Source organism: Phocoena phocoena, chromosome 1 (assembly GCF_963924675.1).
Source record: "Phocoena phocoena chromosome 1, mPhoPho1.1, whole genome shotgun sequence".
Lineage (NCBI taxonomy): Eukaryota > Metazoa > Chordata > Mammalia > Artiodactyla > Phocoenidae > Phocoena > Phocoena phocoena.
The window spans coordinates 597792-614461 of NC_089219.1; the positions used below are offsets into that span (position 1 = coordinate 597792).

The window sequence follows — 16670 nt, forward strand, 5'->3', positions numbered from 1 at the left end:
TGTTTTGATCTGGAAGCGCAGCAAAGGGAGGGGGCAAGGGAATGGCGATTCTCCGCCGTGGATCCAGAAATGATGAGACATGAAGGGACATGAAGGGGTGCCGCAGTGGAAAGGTACTGTGTGCTCTGGATTGGAGATCCCAGTGGAAGAAATGTCACCAGAGCCAAACGGTGGTAGAGCAGGATACTTGAAACAGGGTGTGGAGGGGGCCGCCTTTTGAATACCTATAGGTTAGGCGTTACCACAGGCAAGAGCAGAAGAGAATCTTCCTGTTGGAGAGGGAGAAACTCAGAAGCCAGGGCAGTGAGGGCCCATCCTCACTGATGTCCTACCATTGCTTCTGATGTTTTCACAGAGAAAAAAGCCGAGAACCAGACGCTCAGAATACTTAAGGACCCTCGGGCACAGTGTATGGGAGGGACAGTGCGTGACTGCAGGAAGGAAGCATTTACTTGGAAGGACCTGGGGGTTGAGGGATGAATGAGGAGGAACGAGTGCATCTGCCCCCACTCCCCGCACCCTGCTCTGTATGTATTTGAATATATGCAGACATAAATCCAGGAAGACATACACTGAAATTTGGCAGTGGGAAAGACGGCATTTATTTTTATTTATTTTAATTAATTAATTTTATTTATTTATTTTTGGCTGTGTTAGGTCTTCGTTGCTGCACGCGGGCTGCGGGCTTTCTCCAGTTTTGGCGAGCAGGGGCTACTTTTCATTGCGGGGCATGGGCTTCTCATTGCGGTGGCTTCTCTTGTTGCGGAGGACGGGCTCTAGAGCACAGGCTCAGTAGTTGTGGCGCACGGGCTTCGTTGCTTCGCGGCATGTGGGATCTTCCTGGACCAGGGCTCGAACCCGTGTCCCCTGCATTGGCAGGCAGACCCTCAACCACTGCACCACCAGGGAAGCCCCAGAAAGAGGGCATTTATGGGTGGTAGGGTTAACAGTGCTTTGAATGCCCGTTATACTTTTTTGAATTCCTTAACTTTGTATTTTATGATGAATATGTATTTTCTCTTACCCCCACCACAAATAATAGCGCTGTTTACATTTTGAAAGGAAAGCCCCCTCCACGGCTTCCCCCGTATGTGCTCCTGAATTCAAAGACACTATGGTCTGACGGTACCGGTGCAATACCGAGCTCTCCTACCTCACCTCTCCCTGCTTCTTGTTTAGAACTTAAGGGAGCACCAGCTGGAAACTGTCCCATGCCTTTCTTACCTCTGCGTACGCCACCCCCATACCTCAAGTCGTAGTCCAGGCACTGAGATTCAGATAGATGTCACCAGCCTCAAGAAAGCTTACCTGCGTCCTCCTCTTCTCCTGCTGGCCTTTCTCTGCTCCCAGCACCGCCCTCAACTTACTCGTTTGGTTCTGAACACTGTTAGCATTCTGTGCATCTCTGCCCCACTGCATTCATAGACTCTGAGCTCCAGAGGGCTAGGGACTCCACTTCCAGCCCAGATGGCTCTGTTGCCTTATGTGTGGTGCATTTAGAAATGTTCCTCTAGAGGCACTCACTGAGTACTCGTCGGGCAGGTACATGAGGGAGAAGGTGCCCAGGTGGTTGTCAGAGCCCTCTGTGCACTGTCTGTGCTTATGCTACCAGCATCTGATGAACTTTATACTTTCATCATGATGTGGGAACCCCAAGCTGAAATATAACTAGTCTTGGGAACTTCCCCGGTGGCGCAGTGGTTGAGAATCCGCCTGCCAGTGCAGGGGACACGGGTTCGAGCCCTGGTCCGGGAAGATCCCTCGTGCCTCAGAGCAAATAAGCCCGTGCGCTACAACTACTGAGCCTGCGAGCCACAGCTACTTGTAAGGCCAACTGGCCCGAGGCAGGGGAACGCAATCAGACTCACAGGATGCATCAGACCGAAACTTTCCGGACCACCCAGTTCCAGAAACTGACCTGGACACTTTCCGGACCACCCAGTTCCAGTGGGGACTTTCCACCCGGCCCAGCCTTCCCGCCTTTCGAGGGGCGGGACTAACGGTCCCAAGACTGATGCAACCGGCACCGGATATTGCCACGATACCCGAAGAGACCACCAAATAAGGAATAACCTGCGCCCTCCCGGATTCACCACACCCCTTTCCCTTCTTCCCCTGTAAATTCTTCCCAAACCCTCGCCCGGGCGCGACTTCTCTGGCCCCTCTCTCTCGGACCAGTGAACCTCGCCCGGGAGTGTTCCCAAATAAAGCTTGATTAAGCTCTCCTCCGTTTCTTGGTGCCGTTCTTTATACTGAGCTCACGTGCCATAACTACTGAAGCCCAGGTGCCTAAAGCCCGTGCTCCACAACAAGAGAAGCCACCGCAATGAGAAGCCTGCGCACCACAACGAAGAGTAGCCCCCGCTCCCCGCAGCTAGAGAAAGCCCGTGCACAGCAACAAAGACCCAATGCAGCCAATTAATTAATTAATTAAATTTATTTAAAATAGCAACAAGATAGTATTTATCATCTTCAAAAGTTTCTTCATACCCCTTTGTAATTCCTTCCTGCACTCCCCTCCACCTGACCCCCCATCTCACCGGGTGACCACTGAGCTGCTTCCTGTTGTATAGATTAGTTTGTAATTTTCAGAATTTTATATAAATGGAATCATAGAGTACTTTTTGGGGGGGGGGGTTCGGGGGTCTTGTTTCTGTCACTCACCATAATCATTTTGAGATTCACCCATAATGTTGCATGTATAAATAGTTCATTTCTGTTGCTGAGAAGTATGCCATTATATGGATATACCCCATTTTGTTTATCCATTAACCTGTTGATAGACATTTGGGTTGTTTCCAGCTTCTAGCTATTACAAATAAGGCTGCTGTGAACATGCATGAATGAGTCTTTTTTTTTTTTTTTTTGGCTGCTTTGGGTCTTCATTGCTGTGCGTGGGCTTTCCCTAGTTGTGGCGAGCGGGGGCTACTTTTCTTTGTGGTGCACAGGCTTCTCGTTGTGGTGACTTCTTTTGTTGCGGAGCACGGGCTCTAGGCATGCAGGCTTCAGTAGTTGTGGCTCACGGGCTCAGTACTTGTGGCTCTCGGGCTCTAGAGTGCAGGCTCAGTAGTTGTGGCGTACGTGCTTAGTTGCTTCACAGCATGTGGGATCTTCCCGGACCAGGGCTTGAACCCGTGTCCCCTGCATTGGCGGGGGGATTCTTAACCACTGCGCCACCAGGGAAGTCCCCATGAATGAGTCTTTGTATGGACGTATTCTTTCATTTCTCTTGGCCTAATGCTTGGGTGTAGGATGATTGGATCATATGTTTAGATGTACGTTTAACTTTTTAAGAAACTGCTGCTAAATTGTTTACAAAGCGATGTACTATTTTTTTTTCCTTCATATTTTCTTGGCTGTGCCACGCCACACGTGGGATCTTAGTTCCCCGACCAGGGATCGAACCTGCACCCCTTGCACTGGAAGCATGGAGTCTTACTGCCAAGGAAGTCCCGTGGATGCACTATTTTACATTCCCATGAGCAGTGTTCCAGGTTCTCCACATCCTTGCCAGCATTTGATGTGATAGTCTTTTCAGTTTTAGACATTTTTAGACGAGGTACCTCACGGTATCTCAGTGTGTTTGTAATGTGTATTTACCTAGTGACTAATGAAATGGAGCATAATTTCGGGTGTTTATTTGCCGTCAACTACGTCTTCTTTGCTGAGATGTCCAAATCATTTGTGCATTTATCATTGTGTTGTTATTAAGTTTATGTATATATATTCCAGATATGTGATATATAGATATTTTCTCCCTGTGGTTCGTCTTGTTCTCCTATCAATGTCTTTCGAAGGACAAAAGTTCTTAAGTTTGATAAAGTACAATTTACCAACTTGTTCTCTTATACATTGCACTAAAATATCTGATATGAAAAATATACTGGATGGGTTTAATGGTAGATTAGACATTGAAGAAGAGAAGGTTAGTGAAATTGAAGACATATAAATAAAAAGTATAAATGAAACAGAAAAGCGAAACAAAATGAAAGAGAAAAAATAAACAGAGCATCAGGTTGTGGGGCAACCTCCAGCAGCTGATACATGTGTAATCGGTGCCCCGGGGGTGGGTTTGCACTCTGGCTGGTTGTCAGAGACACTGCTCCTGGCCCTGCTTGAACTCTGAGGAGTCTTGCCTCTAATCCTGTTTGTTGGCTCCTTTCTTGGCCTGGTGATTCCCTCACACACACACTATTCAGTCCTAAGCTATAGATCTTCACATCCTCTTTCTTATTCTGTGTTCTGCCCCCCAAACTCCAGCCATCTTGGCCTCCCTGGCCTCCCAGATCCATCCATTTAACTCAGGACAATACTGGGCTCTGCCTGAGTCCCTCTTCCTTGCTCTGCATCCTGAAAATCCTCCAGACAGTAAGCTGGAGCAGTCACAGAACTCAATTCATTTCTTTCCTTTCTCTCAGAGGTCATGGCCCTTCATTGCATTATAGCCAATGTATTTGGAACTGTTGTTTCACATATTTTGTATGAATTTTTAGTTGTTTCAGGTGAAAGGGTAATTCTGGTCCCTGTTACTTCATCTTGGCTGGAATCAGAAGTCTCACTAAGTCCATTTTAAAGGAGTGAAATGTGGGACTTCCCTGGTGGTCCAGTGGGTAAGACTCTGTGCTCCTAATGCAGGGGGCCCAGGTTCAATCCCCTGGTCAGGGAACTAGATCCTGCATGCCACAACCAAGGGGTTCACATGCCACAACTGAAAAAAAAGATCCCGCATGCCACAACGAAGATCCTGCATACTGCAACTAAGGCCTGGTGCAGCCTAAATAAATAAATACATAAATAAATATTTTTAACATACATATCAATTTAAAGAGAGAGCAGTGTGGGAACTCACCCCACAGATGTTAAGATCATAACAATAAGGATAATATGGTACCACTGTACGAAAAGACAGACAGACCAATAGAATACAATAGCCCATAAATAGACCCATGCACCTGTGGGGTTGTGGTGTATGATATGGGGCCACCACATACTGGAAAAGGATGGATTGTTTCTGCAGACTGGATTGGGGAAATCGGCTCAGTGTGCTGATATAAAAAGTTGGATCCCTACCTCACACCATATACAATGTGACCTCTAGACAATTAAATATGAAAAGTAAAGTCATAAAGCCAGTCGAAAAAAATATTCTCATGGGGAATATTTATGTATTATCTGGGTGTGCAAGGATTGCTTAAGACCAAAAAAAAAATGCATACAACATATAGGGAAAAAAAGATAGGTCTGATGATGTCATCAAAATTAGGGATTTGTTTTCAACAAAGGACACTGTTAACAATGTTCACAGTATAGGAGAAAATACTTGCAACATCTAGACAGTCAAAGGGGGGCTTCCCTGGTGGCGCAGTGATTAAGAATCCGCCTGCCAGTGCAGGGGACGTGGATTTGAGTCCCGGTCTGGGAAGATCCCACATGCTGCGGATCAACTAAGCCTGTGCGCCACAACTACTGAGCCCGCAGTCTAGAGCCCGTGCGCCACAACTACTGAGCCCGCAGTCTAGAGCCCGTGCGCCACAACTACTGAGCCCGCAGTCTAGAGCCCGTGCGCCACAACTACTGAGCCCGCGTGCCTAGAACCCGTGCTCCACAGCAAGAGAAGCCACTGCAACGAGAAGCCCACACACCACAATGAAGAGTAGCCCCCACTAGCCGCAACTAGAGAAAGCCCGTGCACAGCAATGAAGACCCAGCGCAGCCATAAATTAATTAATTAAAAAATAAATAGTCAAAGGTATGTATCTAGAACTGTGCTGTTCAGTACAGCCCCACTAAATATATACGGCTATTTGAACTTACGTTTAAATTAATTAAAACTTAAGATGTGGTTTCTTGGTTATACTAGTCACATTTCAGTCCCCAAAGAGCCACAATGACTAGTAGATACTGACTAGACTAGTGACTACTGTGAATCATGTTCCTCAAAAGAATATGTTGATACCCTAACCCCTGGGACCTGTGGATGTGCCCTTATTTGAAAATAGGGGTCTTTGCAGATGGAATAAAATTAAGTTATAATGGATTAGGGGACTTCCCTGGTGGTGCAGTGGTTAGGACTTCGTGCTCCCAATGCAGGGGGCCCGGGTTTGATCCCTGGTCAGGGAACTAGATCCCACATGCATGCCGCAACTAAGAGTTCACATGCCACAACTAAGGAGCTGGTGAGCCACAACTAAGACCTGGTGTAACCAAATAAATAGATAACTAAATAAAATACTTTAAAATTATAATGGATTAGAGTGGGCAATAATACAGTGAGTGGTGTCTTTATAAGAGAAAGGAGATGGAAATTCAGACACAGAGCCTCAGAGGAGACAGACAGACAGGAGGAGGCCATAACAGGGGTGTCCTTGGAGATTGGAGTGATGTGTCCGCTAGCCAGGGAGCCCCAAAGATTGCCGGCCACACCAGACACTGGAGAGAGGCGTGAAACGGGCGTGAAACGTTCCCTCAGAGCCTCCAGAAGGAGCCACCTCTGGCAACACCTTGATTTCGGACCTCCAGCCTCCAGAACCATGAGAGAATAAAGTTCTGTTGTTCTAAGACACCCAGTTTGTGGTTTTGTTATAGCAGCCCCAGGAAACTAATACAGCACAGATAACATTTTCATAATTTCAGAAAGTCCTGTTGGACAGCACTATTTGTGGACCTCTTGAAAATCAAGAGGAAAAAGCCACAGCAAGGGGAAAATGTACAAAAATTATGAATAAGCAGTTATTCAGCAGGGAAATTCAAGTGGTATTAGCCACTTGAATAGTAAGTGGTGTGCAGCCTCTCCAGTGATCAGAAGAAAGCAAATTAAAATCAAATCCAGTTACTGCTACACAGCCAACAGATGGGCAAAAGCTACGAAACCAAACAATACACAGTGTTTGTGAGAGGTTGCGGAAGTAGAAACCTACCTGCCCTGCTGGCGGGAGTGCTGACTGCTTTGGCCGTTAAGGACAAACTGATAATGGTGGTGGTTAGGTACACACACCCCTAAGATCCACTGCCCCTCACCTAGAGAAATCCTCACACGGGTCCCTGAGGAATGTGGATGGGCATTATCATGGCGACACTGTGATTAGCATTGCAGTTACCCGTGTACCCTCAGGGCTGAGGACAAGTCAGCCTGGTGGACACACACTAGAAATTGCATGCAATGAACAGAAACAATTAAACATTTGTGCATTCTGCAACATGGATAAATCTCAAAGACACGGTGTTGAGTAAAAATTAAAAACAAGCCCAGCAGCACAACATCGGAGTGGTTGCCATGAGGGAGGAAGGGAACGGCATGGGGAGAATCTGTCGCGCTGGGATCCAAATTGAGCAGGACAGAGACACGTGGGACAAAGGAAGGAGACAGTCCAGATAAAAGTGGGGGAGGGGAAGGAAAGGCAGATCCCAGACCTGTGAGGCCACGTAATCAACGCAGTGGTTAACAGCAGAGCTGGGAAGTTCTGAACGCTATCCCAGCCCACCCACTCCCCACCTAAGAGCGAGGGAAACCCAGCTTCGTTACATGTGGCCAAGGGGACAGAGCAGCGAGTGACTCCCACCCAGACTCTCCATAAGAAAAAAAGAAGCGTGCTGACATCCCTGTAGGTAGAGAAGACAAGCCAGAGAGGCATGCCCCCAAAATAAGTAGACATTTTAACTGAGTATTTCGTCATAAGCTAAACAGAGTTAGGAAAACGAAAGTTATGAAAGAACACCCCGCATCAGAAATGGAGGGAACATTTTACTGAGGTCATTAGAAAAAATGAAAGTTTGAAAAGACAGCCGATACAGCATAGAAATGAAATAACAGATCTCTAAAGGAGGGGGGATATCTGGGGGGACCTTGAAAGAAAGAGGCAGTGTGTGTGTGGCCCTTGGGCTCCTGACTTCAGAAGGTGCAGCCTGACCCCACCCTGGGATGTGGACGCTTCCTCCCCTCTTGGCCGGCGTTTGCTGGGGTCACGCTTCCAGTCCCCAGAGAGATGCGGCTGGAGGAGGCTCTGGGTGTCAGGGACCCAGGACTCTCTAGACTCAGGCTGAAGGGGCCAAAATGCCCATCCCCCGGGCCAGGGTCTCCAGCAGCTCCCTGGCTGTCCCTGTAGACCAACTCCAACAGCCCAGTCCCCCAATCCTGAGATCACCAGGGAAACGCCAGCCGCACAGCCCTGCCCCAGTGGAGAAACGTTTCCTCCATCGCACCTCATGCTGCCTGCACGTTTGTGTGTCCACCCCCACCCCCTGGCTTAGCGGCCCCCGGGAGTGTGAGGTCCTCACGAGCCAGCGCTGATGAAACCAGCTTCTCCTCGGAGGCCGGAGGCCGGAGGGCTGAATGTCCGGGGGACCCGGGGAGTTAGCAGCTGCCCTGGGGGCCGTGGGGAGGGGCCTGAGCAGGCCGGCCGGCCCGCATCTTACCTCCGGTGTCACTGCTGGGCCCCCAGAGCCTGCCACACAGGGCATTGGGCATTCGTCCACAGAATGACCGTGAATCCCTCCTGCTGGCTGAGTGAGGAACACAAGCTGTGGGTCAGCTTTGGGGAGTGAGCAGGGAGTGTGTTTGGTGGTGGAATTTCAAGGACCTCGGGATTCTGAGCAGGGTCAGGCTAGGGATGCAGCCGCGGGCGGGGGTGGTCTCGGCCTGGATGCGCATCAAGTCGTGGCACAGACGGGACCAAGCACGGACCACTTACGCTTCTCCGCCTGGCTGATCTCACATAAGCCTCCACACAAGCCTCTGAGTTAGGTCCTATGACTGTTTCCACTTCACAGACAAGGAGACTGAGGCATTGAAAGGGTGCATGGCTCTTGAAAGGCAGGGCCAGGCTGACAGCCCAGGCAACCCTTCAGTGTTTTAGAATCAGAGCAGTTCTTTCTACTCCACGTCAGGAAATCATAAGCTTAAGGAAGTTACCTTCAGGCACCACGAGAAAGACGAAGTCTTGACTGAGGGACAAGGCATCCGGACCTCCACCTCCAGGGCACAGGGAAGCCGCACGTCTACCCGCCAGCCACGAGTCAGAGAGAGAGCCACCGGGATGTGGTGGGGATGGAGGACTGGGGGCTCGTAGGGGAGGAGCCTGGGTGTCCCCGCGCCCCCAGAATGGAAGGGCCACCTGGGGAAGCAGTTTTCAGGGGTGGCAACGGTTCAGGAGCAGAAGTGCTCCTCATGGACACCAGCTCCATGCCGTCTCCAGGCCAGGGCTCCCCCACTGGACCCTGCTGGGCTGGACACTGGGCCTCCAAGAAGCCCTTGAAGAGAGCCCTGAAGAGGCATCTCCGGGGCGGAGGGCTGCGGGTCCGTACTGAGCAGCCTCGAGAATCGGCGGGTAGGACAGGCCTGTGGCTCTAGCTGGCGTGAGCCCAGTCAGGGCCACAGACGGGGCCCCAAATCAGCTGCACGGCTGGGGGAAGGGCCCAGGGCAGGCCTCCAAGTACTTCACAGTGGCCGCTTGTGAACCCAGCTGCGCACAGGAGCTAGAGGATGGACAGCAGGGCACCAGGGCCTGGGACCAGGGCTGCCAGCCCCACCCTTGCGGAAGACACCTCAGCGCCTGTCGCGGGTAGCCTAAAGCTGCAAGAGGAAGAGGTCCCCCAGGGAGCCAGGCTGGAGGAATTGGAACCCCTTCCACTCCTGCTGGCTGTCTAGACACTTCACTGCACCCCGCTCCCTTGGCGGGAGGCGGGACGAGTCACTCCTCAGAGCATGGCCCACCCCCAGCTGTTTGCCCCTCAGGGTCACAGCCGGCTCCAGGATCTCAAGGACAGCCTAGCCCAGGTGGGGGAGGCCCAGTAGGGAATGCAGGGGGTGACACAGTGTGCGCCACACACAGGGGCCCCAGGTCCGTCCTCTGGCCCCCACCCCCCAGCTCTAGCACCGCGTGGGGATGCCCGGGCTGGGGAGGGGGCCCTTCTGGAGCCACCTCACTGCTGCCTGTCACAGCTCAAGCGGGTCATTCCTGAGGCGGGGCTATTTCCAACTGCGGCAGGTGCCACTCCCCAGCCCCGCCCCACAGAGCAGACCCCAGAGAAGATGCTTGTCCAAGCTCTGAAGGCGGACAGGCCAGCTGAGACACACCCTGCCTGTCCCTCTGCCACAAGCCACAAGGGCAGGGTGCCTGTGCTCCCGGCCTGGGCTAACCCCACGTGACCTGCAAAGGCTCCAGGGCCAACCACTGGGCTGATGCCTGAGGAGCTGGGAAAAAGGGGTTCCACTCTCCCCCTCACCCTTCTCTCCCCCCTCCCAAATAAGTACACAAGACAGTGGTTTGGGTCTAAGAATGATAGACATTTAGACACTGGCGCCAGGCTCACGCCTGACCAGTGCCACGCCAGGGGCGGGCAGAGCAAGGACAGAGAGGTAGGGAGTGGGCGCTGCAGGGGCACCAGCCAGGCTGCTGGTGTGAGGGTCGCTGGTGGCTGCTGGGGGAGGGGGAGTTCGCCACAGTGACTCCAGATGTGCCGGGTCCAGGACAGCCACAGTCGGGGGCTCACGCAGAGCCGGGCGAGCCATGCTTCGCCCCTCCCAGCGCCCAGCATCGTCAGGTGGCTGGCACAGGAGGGAACCTCGGCCAAGATGCTCAGGTCTGCCCGGAGACGGGCAAGGCCAGCCTTCAGTCCACGGCGAGCGGGTAGGTGGGCGGGGGGCAGCACCCAGCCAGATCCGGGGCAGCTGGCCACTGGCTCGGGGATGGGGTGGCGTGGTGCTGTCCGTCATGCCGTGGTTGAGGCTTGGGATCCAGATCACAGTGGAAGGTCCAGCTGGGCAAGTTGGCATCTATCCTTCACCCTCTGGATACGGCACTGCTCTTTCAGACCCCCAGTCCCCATGGAAAGTCCTCACCAGACACACAAAAGGAAGGGGAGGGAGCCCAGCCCTGGTGAACTGCCAGCTCCCCCCGAGGTCAGGGGACACTCACCCCCGGAAACAACAGCTGGACGCTGGGCCGCCTGCCGAGCTAAGTCACGGCTCCCAACTTGTCAAATGCCCACACAGGGAAACACCGCAGGACGCTTCTTACCCAAACTGGATGTTCCTGCAAAGCTTGAAGGGAGGGTCCCCAGGGGGGCTCTGGCCAGAAGCACGCGCAAGCTGCCAGCATCGGGGCCACAGACCCTCTTGGACAGCACTGGAAGGGTGGCTGGCTCCCGCAGTGGGCCCGAGATACTAAGGCACGAAGCTACCTAAGCCCACTGGGGTGGGGCGGGGAGAGGACAGGCTCCAAGCGGCCCCCTTGAGTGGGAAAAGCACACAGTGACCAAGCCATAACGACAGCCTGGTTTTTTCCAACTCGTCACAGACTGGAGGCGCAGGGTGACGGCCCGGGGGTGCCAATGGCTCTTGCGAAGAGGGTCTCTGTGCTCTGATGGTACCCCCCAAGGGCTCTGGAGAGCGGGGAGAGCCCTGCACGCGGCTGGCATCTCCACTCAGGCCCAAGGGCCAGTCCCGAGCTGGAGTCTGGGAGGCGGCTGCTCAGCTGGAAAGGTCGTGCGGTGACTCCAAGGCCCTGGGAAGGGCCGGCCGGTGCCCCATCTATCTCCAGCAGGCCCTGCGTGGAGATCCTCAGGATGGAGCGAGAGCGGGGAGGGGAGAGCGGGCCAAGGGCCTGGGGCCTCCCGCACCCTAGTCGGGCAGGCAGAGCCCGGTCTGGCGGGCGCCTCGCACTTCAGGGCTGCCGGCGCAGGCCCGGGCGCCCGAAGGCCGGGTGCATGAGGTTCTCCGTGATGTAGGCCACGAGTAGGCAGATAACCACGAGCATGACGCAGATGGAGCCGCCCACCGCCGTCATGGCCACAACGATCTCCCGCATGCCGGCCGGCTCGGCGGCGAACTCCACGCACTCGGCGGACGCGGCAGGCTCCGGGACGACGGCGGGCTCCGGGGCGACGGCGGGCTCGGCGCGCAGCGGCAGCGACTGCAGGCACAGGCGGTAGCGCACGCCGTCGTGCACGTCGGGCAGCAGGTAGTCGCGGCAGGAGGCGCCGAGCAGCACGCGCTCGCACGGGAAGCGCGTGTAGGCGCCGCGCCACGAGCAGTTGAGCGCGAAGGCGCGCACGCGGCGCGCCTCGGCCGGCGCCAAGCGCCACTGCAGTAGCACGCTGCGGTTGCGCAGGACGCTGGCGCGCAGCGAGCGGCCGGCCGAGGCGTGCGCCGCGCAGGCGGGCGCCTGGCAGCGGAAGCCGCGCGCCGGGCTGCGGAAGCACAGGCGCCCGCCGCCCGCCTCGGGGCCCTCGGGCAGCACCTTGTAGGGGCACCAGGGCGCGTCTGCCGACGGCTCCCAGCCCGGCGGCGTCGGGGCGGCCGCGGCGCAGGGCGGCGGCGCGCAGGCGGCCAGCAGCAGCAGCAGCAGCAGCAGCAGCGGAGCGCGCATCCTGCGGCTGGGCCGGGCGGCGGCGGGGCGCGGGCTCGGGGGCGCACGGGCGCGGGCAGTGGGTCACGCCAGCCGCGCCACCGCTCCCCGCGCTCGCCCGGCTCGCCGCGCCCTCCGCCGCCGCCCGCTCCGACCCGCCCCCGCGCCCCGTGCGCGCTCGGACCCGGCGCGGCGGCGGAGGCGGGGCCACCCCCGCCCCGCCCCCCTTAACCCTCGCCGGGCCGCGGCCCCCCCGGAGGGCGGACCTCGAAGGAGAGGGGGCGGCCGCGCGGGTCGGGAGAGGCCCGGCGCTGCCGGGGCGGCTGTGCCCCTCGGCCTCTCGCCGTGTGAGCGCCCTTCGGAGCCCTGCCCTTTACCCTCCCCTAACAGGCTTTTTCCGGGCTTTCCAGTGGTCCGCGGCGGGCTGGGGTCTCGAGTCGTGGCACCCGGGGGCAGCTTCGCGACTCTCCTTGGCCACACCTGGCAAGGATGCCGTGCCTCCAGATGGTGGGGAGCAGCGGCCTGGAGCGAGCGCGCGCAGCTCCACGCCGCCCCATCCCACACCCGCGGTGGGGACCGGCAAAGAAAGGGTACCATCTGTCGTGACCTGGAGGGGGTGAGGACGGAAACTCCTCCGCCCTCAGGGCTTCTGCTCATTTCGAAGTGGACAGCGCCGACCTGGGAGGGGCGCCAGAGAGATGAGACTTCCTCTGCTGAAAACTATTCACTCCGCACCAAAGAGGCAGCTACAGGGTGGACCACTCTCGGCTCTAATTAATCCTTCCCCCGCCTCCCCGCAGATATGGCCCTGGGGCAGCCCTCCGGATCGCCCGGGAAGAGGGCCAAGGCTGGACAAAGGGAACAGCCCCGCCACAAGTCCACCTGGTGCAGAGGGTGGGCATCACTACCCGGGGAAGGAGGGACACATACCTTCCCCCACTCCGGTGTCCAGGAGGTCTGAGACCGTAGGCCTTCCATCCCCTCCAGTCTAACCGTCCCGTGCTCAAGACACCTCTCCAGGGCCGGGGGACACGCAGCCAGGCCTGCCTGACGTGACTGGATGTGAAGTAGCACACCATGTGCAGGGAGCACACCTCTGAGCCCTGGGCAGGGAGGCGAGGAGGGGTCCCTGGCAACTGTCCTGTGGACTGTAGTTTCCCAGCAGCCACTTCCAGGTGCTGTTCTCATCTGGGGGAGAGAGAGGAGGGACTAGGTGGGCTGCAACACTCACTGAGTCCTTGGTCCCCATTCACCCATCCAAGGAGCACTCCACCTCCACCCCCGCCTCACTATTTCCTGGTCATCCCCCCAAATTCCAGGTCAGCACCAGATCGCAAGCCCTCTACCAGAGCCTGAAGCCAAGGGTCAGCGGCCCCCTACCCAGACCCAGCACACCGGCCAGAAAACCCTGCCCCCAACACCAGGCCTCTCCAGCTCCCTGAGACCCCAAGCAGGGTCTCCCCAGGCCGCTGCACCTAGTGGGGGAGGCCTGGGGGGGAAGTTTTGGAGAGAGGCACCCCTGGCCCTGCCCCTGGCTTCTACCCCCTCCCCAGGCAGGGAGGGCCCTGGGCTCAGACTCCTGCCCAGCTTTGTGGGGGACTCAGGGGGCAGAAAGTGACCGTGATCCAGGGACCCCGCGTCCTCACCCCGAGCTCCCTGGGGCCTCGACCAGCTTTCTCACACCGGTTTCCTGGGGAAGCTGAGGTCGCTGTGGCCGCTCTGCCCGAGGGGTAGGGATGGGACAGTGGTCAGAGGGTGCCATGCTCTACGGTGGCCCAGGTCTCCACTGCCAGGTCTTCTGGGCCAGAGAGCAGCCAGGTGACCATTCCACCTGCCCACTCCAGAGAGGAGCTGGGCAGAAACGGGACTGTTCAGAGCTTTTGCAGCTGGTGGGGGGTAGGGGAGAGAATCCAATTAGATCCAGCCTGAGGCCTCCCTGCGGAGCCTGATACCCATGCCCTTAGCCTGTTCTGGGGCTGGGGGCTCACCAGGCTGAGCTCTTCCTGGTCTGGCAGCTCCTGGCTAGGTGGAAGGGCCAGGCATGGGGTTGCCAGCTTTGCTGCTCCCCCACCTGGGCATTTTCTCTGTGCAGGGCATCTTTGGGCAAAGAGCAGGGGAGGGGAGGGGGAGGGCTGTGCCCTACGTGTCCCTGTGCAGGATCTGCTGAGCTGCCGCAGGACTGGGGAGGGCAGATGTGAGAAAGCTCTGCTTCCCAGCTGAGGGTTCTGGGCTGGTGAAGCAAACTGTCCCCAGAGATCACGGGGGACCCCCCCCCCACCCTTCACCCCACATCAGGCCCCATACCCACCTCTGCAGCTGCCCCTGCTAGTGGCCAGCGGGGTTGCCGTCTGTTGTCCTCCGAAGGCCCAGTACCAGGGCTTAGCTCTGTGGAGGGGCTGGAGCTCCCTCTGCCACCAGCCACAGCCTCTGAGGAAGGTGGATGGATCCTGGGCCCCTTCCCCTGGCCCCATAGAGACAGCCCATCTCAGATCCTGGACCTACCAGCCCTGAGATCCCCCAGCCAGAGCCCCCGACAGCTCCCTGCCCAGAAGTAGGAGCTAATGGGGTTTACAGGAGCATCTGGGGCTGCTGTCGTTCCTGCCCCATCAGGGAAGGTGAGGGGGAAGTCAAGGTCAGTGCCCACCTTCCCCAGGGAGCCGACCGTGGCACGAGTGGCCTCCCTCCCACCGGAAAGGGCACGTGGGCAAGACCTCAAAGACCAGATGGCCCACCTTTAAGCTGCTGCTCACCCACCAGGGTAGCTCCCTCACTGCACAGAGACCCTCCTTCTGGCTGGAGCCAGCTTCCTAGGCAATTGCACTGGAAACCAGAGGATGGAGCCCCGGCTGTGCAGACACGGAAGCCAGTGCTGGGCACAGCCAGGCTGGAGTGAAGACAGGGGAGGGGCAGCAGACAGAGAGGGACCAACACGTGAGCTGAAGGCAAACCCAATGCCCCCACACCCCACACCACGTCGCGGGCAGGTGGCACCTTCCTGCCCCACGCTTGTCCTGACTCCCAGTGCTAGCGCCTCCATTTCCCTTTGGGGGCCTCTATTCTCTGCTCTCAGGCTGTGGGGCTTTGGGTGGGCTCACCCACCTCGCCCAGGGGCTGCTGGAGCACCCAGGCCTGGCCATTCAGACCGTCGTCCCCTTGGCCTCAAGGTCTTTGCCGAAGCTTACGGGAAAGTGTGGTTGCTCTACTGGCAGAAGTAGACGTCCAGCTGCTGATCGAAAGGTCTCTCAGGGGAAGAGCTGGTCTGAGAATGAAGCCATCCCCTGAGGGAGGCAAGAAACCTGCCAGAGGGACTTCCCTGGTGGTGCTGTGGTTAAGAATCCGCCTTCCAGTGCAGGGCACGCGGATTCGATCCCTGGTCGGGAAACTAAGATCCCACGTGCCACGGGGCAACTAAGCCTGCACACCGCAACTACTAAGCCTGCGAGCCACAACTAGAGAGAAGCCGACCGCATGCCGCAACTAAGACCCAACGCAGCCAAATAAATAAAGAAATACAAAAAATTTTTTTAAAAAAGGAAAAAAAGAAACCTGCCAGAGTATTTGCACCAAGTGTCTGGATCCAACATGGCCTGAAGCAAGCCCACCCCTGGACTTCAAAGGCACAGGGGCCAGGAAAGCCCCTCTGTGCAGACACTGGAACACCAGCTTTCTGACCATTGCAACTCAGAGTCCCACCTAGCGCGTGGCCTGCCGGCCCCGCTGACCTTGCCAACTCCACCTCCCACCTCTCCACCCTGACCCCTTCCCTTTCCTAGAACCCCCAGGTCACTCCCTCTGCCTGACATCCATCCCTGAAGACCTGAGCATCTTCCCCCAGCCCCACCCGCCCCCCACCCTGGCTGGGGTCCAGAGGCCCGCCCCCTTCCCCAGCTGTGGACTGTGGACACAGACTGAACCCCAGGGCTCAGCTTCCTGCAAGGGGCCAGCAAGGTGAGGCAGAGACCACAAGGAAGGAGAAACCGTTTCCGTGCAACGATAACGTGGTCCCCCGGGTCTCCTGTTGGGTGAGCAAGCGGGCACTCGACGTTGGGAGGTCCAGCTGGGGCTGGCCCTGAGCATGGAGTAGGCAAGGAGGGGAGAGGCCTCCATCCAGCTCCCGCAGGCCCGGCTAGGACACACTTCCCTGTCTGAAGGGCCACTTTCCGGAGGTCACCAGCTGTGTGGTTATTTCCTGGACGTTTTCTTTAAATCCCTTTACAGGAAACATCATATCACAACCACAAATAAAAGAAAAGTCAATGTCAGACGGTGTTGGCTTCTGGGCTTCCTGCTTGGAGGCTTCAGACTGACTGTCAAAGTGTGTCCGCA

At 56.6% G+C, this 16670-nt stretch overlaps 1 protein-coding gene and 1 non-coding gene across 2 annotated transcripts; one reads left to right on the forward strand and one right to left on the reverse strand.

Annotated features, from left to right (window-relative positions):
* Positions 1 to 4592: 4592 nt before the first annotated feature.
* TRNAR-CCU (transfer RNA arginine (anticodon CCU)) lies at positions 4593 to 4666 on the forward strand. The gene has a single exon. It is a non-coding gene; the product is annotated as a tRNA-Arg (tRNA).
* A 6994-nt stretch (positions 4667 to 11660) lies between these two features.
* Positions 11661 to 12365, reverse strand: FNDC10 (fibronectin type III domain containing 10). Its single transcript, XM_065898170.1, has one exon. It carries the CDS (start codon positions 12363 to 12365, stop codon positions 11661 to 11663), a length of 705 nt encoding a protein of 234 aa, XP_065754242.1.
* Positions 12366 to 16670: the final 4305 nt, after the last annotated feature.